Source organism: Chironomus tepperi, unplaced genomic scaffold (genome assembly GCF_022539635.2).
Source record: "Chironomus tepperi strain 1889 unplaced genomic scaffold, CSIRO-AGI_Ctep_v1 contig_286, whole genome shotgun sequence".
NCBI classification, from domain to species: Eukaryota; Metazoa; Arthropoda; class Insecta; order Diptera; family Chironomidae; genus Chironomus; species Chironomus tepperi.
Genome location: NW_027226408.1, coordinates 81,320 through 90,249, shown reverse-complemented (window position 1 = coordinate 90,249; position 8,930 = coordinate 81,320). Strand labels below are relative to the sequence as shown.

General features: G+C 36.0%; 1 protein-coding gene across 1 annotated transcript; it reads left to right on the top strand.

The window, feature by feature from the left end:
* The first annotated feature begins 2,351 nt into the window (after nt 1-2,351).
* LOC139092057 (uncharacterized) lies at nt 2,352-8,410 on the top strand. The gene is made up of 10 exons (XM_070642343.1): nt 2,352-2,532; nt 2,588-2,774; nt 2,886-3,685; nt 3,745-3,999; nt 4,273-4,460; nt 5,370-5,553; nt 5,617-5,803; nt 6,218-7,017; nt 7,070-7,324; nt 7,855-8,410. Exons 1-10 carry the CDS (start codon nt 2,395-2,397, stop codon nt 8,056-8,058), a joined length of 3,198 nt encoding a protein of 1,065 aa, XP_070498444.1. The 5' UTR covers nt 2,352-2,394; the 3' UTR covers nt 8,059-8,410.
* Nucleotides 8,411-8,930: the final 520 nt, after the last annotated feature.

Genomic DNA, 8,930 nt, shown 5'->3' with positions numbered 1-8,930 from the left:
TGATACGGACATACGTACCAAAATCTGATCAGCATTTTTAAAAATGTCTTCTAATCTCTCTGTGGACGGGACAAAATACAATCATTCAAATCAAACTAAAATGTCCAAAATCTACCGAAAATCATCAAATCAAATTTTACTTTATATTCCCATCCAAATTCAGCATTTTAATGACATCCAAAAAAATTATTATTACCTCATCTCCAAACTCAACATTACATGCCATTAAACTGCGTACTTAAAAAAATTATTAAAGTACATAAAAAAGTATATTTATTCCTCATCGAATACAGAAAAAATTGTAATTTAATCAGCATAAAAAATTGTAAACTTCAATAATAAAAAGGAAAAAAAAATCAATTTATTGATATCCATACATGGCCTGGAACTCGATGTTCATGTTGTTTTATTGCTCCTTAAATTGCTTACCAAACAGTTATAATTTTAATTGAACAACAAAAATTGACTGATTAAAAATAATTCAGTGAAAATTTTCAGCTTTTATGGCTTAAAAAACAGCTTAAAAACCTCTTCAGTTATCTAAAAATCGTCTCACATTGCTATCGGTGAATTAAGGTTGATAGAGGAATGAGATTACAAACTTTTTATGACCCCAAAAATACTTAAGGGATTTTATTGGCGCAATCGAAAATAAAGCTTATGATATCAGCTTGAGGAAAGTGCATTTTTTAATACTTTTGATAAGAAAATACTTTTTATTGTTTAATATTTATGGCACAAACATGTGGATTGATTGATTTTTGGTGCCGTATGTCTGATTGTGTCGATGTTTTGCTTATTAATCAAGATTTGGGATTGTGCTTTGTTTTGGAGGTTTATTGGTCCTTATATGGTTATCATGAGTGCTTGGGAACATATTGCAACATCTAGGTGCTGGAGAGGGTCTTACTTACTTACTGTATCCATGCTCATATGTGGAACTTAGGTTACAACAACTGGGTTGGGTCTATTCTAAGGGAAATTTGTAAAAATCACACTTAGATGACTTACAGATTGTTATTTACAATAACTCAGAGTTGACAGTTCTCCTGAACCTGAACTTCTTTGAATTCTAAAACCTGCATTCCATTGGAGTCAGACTACACTAGAATCGGACTCCAAAATGGAGTAATACTAACTCTGCAGAAACATCTGATTCAATACAAACTAGTAAATATGAGGTGTACACGAGTCGTATATGAGGTATACACGAGAAAACAGCTCCATCGACTCACTCAAGGCTTTCTCAAATTCACTTCATTCCTCATTTAATACAGGCAGTTTGTTATTCTTAAAACAGCTTCATCCTTGAGTGACACATCCATATGGATATCACATGAAGGTGGATTTCATTTGGGGTCGTTCAATTATTACGAATTTTTAAAACCAACCCCCCTCGTTACAAAATCTTAGACCCCCTCCCCCCTAAAAAGCGAACGTAATAAGTGAACGGCTCCTTTGGTATTAATTAAAGAGCTTTAGCGTACTCTTCAAAGCTACAAACAAGCTCGAGATTATTCATTTGTGTCGATCAGGGTCATTGGCCGGACTCATGAAAATGCGCTTAGAATAAAATATAATGTAGGTTTTGCTTGTAGCAACGGCACTGCGATCGATGATCTGTTGTACCATCCCAAATTCTCTACAAAATGTCCTTAAAGAAACCAACGATGTCCAAATAGCGCTTAATGCCCACAACTCTAAATATTCCTTACTTTTGTGGACCACCAAAAGCTCTGGTGGATCCACAATTACTTGATTTGAATCGATCGGTATCAAATGGAGGTTTTAGAATCAGATGGAAGGCCTTTTATAGCAATCTAGACTTCAAGTTGGAGCATGGCTCTACTAAGGAAGTATTGATCGGGATCGTTGTTCTTTATTGAAGTTGTCCAAGGTATTTTGTTCCATGGTCACCTTTGGCTACACCTACTGACAAAATCAAAGTCGGTATGCAATTAATTGCATTTCCAGAAAAATTTGGCAGCATAAAATTGGGGCAATATTGCCCTAAAATCATGGAAAAAATGACCTGTGTCGAAGGAATCCAGCGATAGAACCAACTTTAGGCATTATCTGAGGGAGGCCATGAATCACAGTTTGTATGTATGTACAGCCAACAAAGTAAGTATGTAACTATGGAAAAATGCGCTCAATGTCCTAAATTCTAAAAAAAATTTTACTTATCTTATCTTAATTTTCCCCAAAACCTTCAATCAAACAAAAAGTTCATGCTCTCAACTATTTTCACATCATCTTTATAACAAATGACTAACGCTATCAACAGACACATCAACTCACATTTTCTAATAACCAATCAAATAACTTGATGATAAGAATAACACGTTCAGTTTGTTTGTGAAACTTAAAGAGCCAAAACGCGAAAAATAAAATATGTCAGAGTATTTAATTGCCGACACAGAATATGGTCGTGTTCGAGGTGAGAAAATAGTGTCTGTAGTTGGAGTTCCATACATTCGATTTTTGGGTATTCCGTATGCAAAACAACCTGTTGGCGACCTTCGATTTCAGGTTTGATTAGAATTGATCAAGGCTTAGTCACTGAATAATTTTTTAAAATTCTTAGAATCCTGTGAAATGTGATACTTGGGAAGGAGTACGTGATGCGCTGGTTGAGCCCCCGCCATGTGCTGGCAAGAATAACTATACGAAGCAGTTTATTGGAACTGATGATTGTTTGTATCTGAATATTTATACAAAGAATTTGAATCCTGAGAAAAAATGTGCAACTATTGTGTATATACATGGTGGAGGTATGTATGACTGACTCTATTAAACAGTGGCGGGCAACCTGTGTGTCGCACAATATTCGTCAGGCCCACCACTCTTTAAAGAATCATTCAATTTTTCATCCCCTTATTCAGGCTTCAGAAGCAACAGCTCAACCCTTGATGTCTACAGCCCCGATTACATTCTCATGTCAGATGTCGTATTTGTTATCTTCAATTATCGTCTCGGACCATTAGGCTTTGCCAACTTTAATGACAAAAGTTTGAATATTCCTGGAAATGCAGGCATGAAAGATCAACAAATGGTAATGAGATTTGTACGTGACAATATCCAACATTTTGGTGGTGATCCGGACAATATAACATTAATGGGTCATAGCAGCGGTGCATCAAGTGTCGGTCTGCATTGTGTAGCTGAGAGTTCTAAGGGATTGTTCCATAAAGCGGTTTTGATGTCTGGATCGCCAGTTGGGCGGGAGTGTGATGCTGTTCAATTGAATTGGACGAAGAGATTGGCTGAAAAGTTGGGATATGATGGAGATTTGGAGAATGATAAGGAAGTGCTGGATTTCTTAAACAAGGCAGATGTGTTGAAAATGGCTGAAGCTGGGTACGACTTAGCTACAAAAGACGAGAAGAAGAAACTTGGAATTCAGCTAAATTTTGCGCCACATAAGGAACTTTATGGAACTGATTCTACATTTCTGTTGGAATCTCCAGTTGATTTAATGGCAAATGCATGGAGTAATGACATTGACATTATGATTGGAGGCACTAAAAATGAGGGCAAAGTCCATTCAGACATCAATTATGCTGACACTGTTCCAGTTGCTTTAATAAATCCCCGAGAAGGTCCAAAACTTGATGAATTTGTGGAAAAGTTCCAGGAATTTTATGAAGCTAAGTTTGGACCTGGAAAAGCTGCTTATGAGGAAGTATAATTGCAAAATTTTAATAAATAATCAATTTCCATTAATTCTGTTCCATCAATTAGTTCCGCGGTGACTCATTCCGTTGGTCGGGCATGATTCGAGCCGTTAAGGCTAGACTTTCATCAGCTGGAAATGGAAAAACCTATTTGTATAAATTTTGTGTTGATTCACCGACACAAAATCATTATCGAAATCGTGCATTTGGAAAGGGATCAACAGGTGTGAATCATGCCGATGAGTTGTCATATTTTTGGAAGAACAATGAAGGAGACGTACCAGCTAGTGATTCAATGGAGTTTCAGGCTATTAAAAGATTTGTAAGGATTTTTATTTTTTGAGGGTTTTGGAATTTTAATTAAGGTTTCCTGATGTTTCGTTCCCGGCAAATTCTCGGAAAGTCTCGGGACTATTCGGGAAGTCTTAGGACTACTCGTCTCGGAATTACTCGGGACTACTCGGGATTTCTCGGTCTCGGTCTCAATCTCGGCATCGAGAACCCTTAACTTTAATAGGACTAGCTTGACAATTATGTCACATTCGGGTATGTTTGAAAATCCTATTTTACTAATTGCCACTATATTCCCCAACAGACCTCAATCATCGCATCATTTGCTACTAATGGGAACCCCAATAACCCAGAAATAGCCGATGTTGACTGGAAACCTATCGAAAGTGAACCATACAAGGGTTTAATAATTGATCAGAAGCTAGAAATCAAAGAAATTGAAGAAGCTGAACGAATTTTGGATTTCTGGGTGAAGCTTTTTGAAGAAAATGGGTAAAATTTTGCTAATTTTAGGAAATTTGTTTACAAATGTTTGTAACTTATTGTCAAATTTGTCAAAATTATAAATAAATAAGTATCCAAATTAGTCATAGATGTGAACGGACGAACTAAACTCTTTGTCTGTTATTAATAAGATATAGTTAACATCCAGACTGTCGATGGCCAGGAGACAATCAAATTCAGATACAGTTAACAATTTGTCATTGGCCATTAGACAGATCCAGAACATCGATCATTATGTCTTTAATAGAAGATTCAGTTAGCATCCAAACACATTATGTCTGATAATAATAGGAACCAGTTAACAACCAGACAGTCTTTGTAATAATAGCAAGATTTAGAACGTCAATTATGTTCGTACAATAAGATTCACGAAGCATCCAGACAGAATTCGCTAAATGAATAATAATAAGATCCAACTTATAAACACATTATGTCATTAACGGATTATTTTGAAAAGGCTTCAAACTTCATTGATTAATCCAATATCAAATGATTTTTATGAAAAAATCCATTTACTGGTTTTTTGGAAAAATTCATTTGATAATCCAATATCAATGATGTTACCGCAAAAAAGAGAAAAATTATTAAGCTATTTTAATGAGTTACCAAAAACTAAAATTGTTGAGAACTCTCCGAATTAGCATCCATCGAATGCAAAAACCTGAAGTCTGTAAGTGCTTCCTCCTTTGAGCATTAGAAAAGTGCGCTACAAATTCCAAAACCTAATTCTTTATCTTAAACTTAACTTGTGTATTATCAACAAATTAAAAATAAGAGTTATTTCCTTATCATAAAATTCATTCATATTTTTAAGAGGTGGCCAGCCTTATCACATCCACAACAACTCTTGATTATAAAAACAAACCATAATACACTGATAAAAACTTAACAATTCAGTATTTGTGGGAATTTTAAAGCACAAAAACGTAAAAAAGAATCAATCATGTCAGAATATATAATTGCTGACACAGAATACGGTAAAGTTCGTGGCGAGAAAATAATATCAGAAGTTGGAATTCCATACATACGATTTTTGGGAATTCCATATGCAAAAGCACCTGTTGGTGATCTACGATTTCAGGTAAAAATAATTAAAAAAAAAGTCATTTAAATTGCATTCAACTGTAAAATTCCTGTTCCTTAGAATCCCATAAAACCGACGGCATGGGAGGGCGTGGTAGACGCATTAGTTGAACCTTCACCATGTGCAGGCAAAAATAATTACATCAAGCAGTTCGTGGGCTCTGATGATTGTTTATATTTGAATATCTATACGAAGAACCTTAATCCTGAGAAAAAATGTGGCACAATTGTTTACATTCATGGAGGAGGTACGGTATCGTAAAATTGGTTGTAAAGGAATTGACTTTTTGATTAGGATGGGATTGTAATTTTTGAAAAGGTTTTATGTTTTATTGGGGTATGAGTTGTTATGAGGATTATTGATGGATTTTTGTGGAATCATGTCGAGAAATTTTAATTTTTTTACGGTTTAATAAGGTATAAGGGATGAATTGGCATTTATTTAGACGTAGATCATGCATTTTGCCCTCTGATGGGTATGCAAACCCTTCAGGGTACCTGAACAGACATATTGGTTGCTCAATTGAATGTGCTCAATTATATACTCAATAGCATGCTCATTTGAGTGACTCTACTCAATGATTTTGCATAATTTCCCACTGTATATCCACAAATCCATCCAAAATCCACATTAATCTCCACAATTTCTCTTTCCCATTTAGGTTTTAAGAGCGGAAGTTCTATGCTCTATTCATACAGCCCAGATTACATTCTCATGTCAGATGTCGTATTTGTTATCTTCAATTTTCGTCTCGGACCATTGGGCTTTGCCAATTTTAATGACAAAAGTTTGAATATTCCTGGAAATGCAGGCATGAAAGATCAACAAATGGTAATGAGATTTGTACGTGACAATATTCAACATTTTGGTGGTGATCCGGACAATATAACATTAATGGGTCATAGCAGCGGTGCATCAAGTGTCGGTCTGCATTGTGTTGCTGAGAGCTCTAAGGGATTGTTCCATAAAGCAGTTTTGATGTCTGGATCGCCACTCGGAATGGAATGTGATGCTGTTCAATTGAATTGGACGAAGAGATTGGCTGAAAAGTTGGGATATGATGGAGATTTGGAGAATGATAAGGAAGTGCTGGATTTCTTAAACAAAGCAGATGTACTAAAAATGGCTGATATTGGTGAAAATCTAGCAACTGAAGATGAGAAATCAAAACTTGGAGCTGGATTGGTATTTGCACCTCATAAGGAGCTGTACAAAACTGATTCAGCCTTTTTGTTGGAGTCTCCAATTGACTTGCTCAAGAATGCATGGACGAACGATATTGACATTATGATTGGTGGAACTGAAGATGAAGGAATGGGCGAGACAGAATGGAATTATGCGAAAAATGTTTCAACAGAATTTTTTAATCCACGTGAAGGTCCAAAAGTTGATGAAATAGCTGAAAAAATGAGGAATTATTATGAAAGCTCATTTGAAGATAAGCAGATTGCATTTGATAAGGTAAATTGAAAGTCTAAGATGTCCAAAAAAATCTACTAAATTCCATTCACAGTTCAAAGCCGACGCATTCCGCTGGTGCATCATGACAAGACTAATCAAAGCTAGGCAACTATCAGGTGGTAAGGGCAGGACGTTCTTGTACAAATTTGCCGTTGACTCTCCAACCCAAAATCACTATCGCAATCGATGGTTTGGACCTGGCTCGAGAGGTGTTTCACATGCTGATGAGTTGTCATACTTCTGGAAGAATGGACAAGGTGATGTACCGCCAAAAGATTCAATGGAGTTTGAAGCTATTAAGAGATTTGTGAGTATATTTTGCTAATTTATTCTTAATAAGGGTTTGAAATAGAAAAAAGATACAAAAATGGGTACTTGATGTAAACAGAGCTAAAGCCAGGATGGCACAATGTGGTCGAAGTCAATCATCATGGCGTGGTCAGGGAAACTTCAGGTCTTTCCGTTAATACGTCGACGTAGCAGTGGCCTAACTAAAATGCTGTGTTGTTAAAGGAAGTCAATTTAGATTTTGTGTTCCTAGCAGCACATTGAAGACTGTATGATTTGTAGGCCACCGTTACGTCGTTGCATTGACAGCAAATTGCGAAGTTGCCCTGATGACAATGTTCGAGAAATAGTCCAATCGACTCCATATTCGAGTTCCAAATGTGAATATTCGATAAATTGGAAAAAAATCCAAAACCAGGCTGAGAAACTTCGCGGTATCCATACAAATACCGTTAAATACCGCGGTATTCCATATAAGCTAACAATCCCAAAGCAGAGAAAGTCATAGTCATTTCCTAATATCCAAACTTTTCTCTCATCCTTTATCAGACCTCAATCTTCGCATCATTTGTGAACACTGGAAATCCAAACAATCCTGTAATTGCTGATGTCGAATGGGACCCTGTCAGTAGTGAGCCATACGAAGGATTAATAATTGATCAAAATCTGGAAGTTAAAGTTTTAGATGAAGCCAAACGATGCCTGGAGTTTTGGGAAAAGCTGTATGATGAACATGGAGTTAAATTTTGTTGAAAAATTGATGATTTGAAGGCAAATGGCAAGGAAATTGTGAAATATTTGGGATTAGGACAGTGTGAGTCTTATTTTGGATTTTATGAAGTCAGGGAAGAGTCAAGCTGGCCTCAGACTCGAGTATCAAGACGGCATGACCTTGGTTTCAGGCTAGACTTGATGAAATCCAAAATCAGACTCACACAGGCCTAATACCAAGATTTTCCGACTTTCCTACGAAAAATGCTTTCCAAAATTATCATTCATTGTCAAATTTATTTTTAAATCCATCAATTTTGTCTGTAATCAACCCCAACCTTGAGCCTAAAATACCTCTGATAATAAAAAATTCAATTCTCACAATCCACTTGAACTTTTTTGCTTTTTCATTAATTTCCTCTTTTGAAAAAAAGTCATCAAAATTTCTTTATAACCTTAATATCCAATATCAATTAATCGGGAAGTCCTCAAACGAAAGTATGGATGGTTAGGACACACGCTACGAAAACGAAACACTAGAGAATGTGACGTAAATGGGATGGAAACACAAACATGTTTCACCGCGCTTGGATGGAATCCACAAGGAAAGAGACGCCCTGGTGCTCCAAAGGCAACTTGGCGTAGAACAGTGATGCGGGAATGTCAATTAGATGTCAAAACAGAGAATTTATACAAGCTTTGTGATGTGGCCAGTAACAGAGTCAGATGGAAGGCCTTTTGTAATAACCTAGGCTCCAAGCCGGAGCATGGTTCCAGTAAGTAAGTAAATCCAATATCAAATTATAATTGCATACCCAATATAGCTACGAGACTCCAATAATTATGCCCCAATGGCAATATTACCTGATAAATCTAGATTATTGTTTTAAAACTTACCTAATTAATAATTTTAT

Bases quoted from the DNA above. Each gene is read 5' to 3' on its own strand.
- LOC139092057 (XM_070642343.1), top strand. From the start codon at position 2,395: ATGTCAGAGTATTTAATTGCCGACACAGAATATGGTCGTGTTCGAGGT. The intron at 2,775-2,885 runs GTATGTATGACT...CCCCTTATTCAG, and splicing joins TGTGTATATACATGGTGGAG to GCTTCAGAAGCAACAGCTCA. The intron at 5,804-6,217 runs GTACGGTATCGT...TTTCCCATTTAG, and splicing joins TGTTTACATTCATGGAGGAG to GTTTTAAGAGCGGAAGTTCT.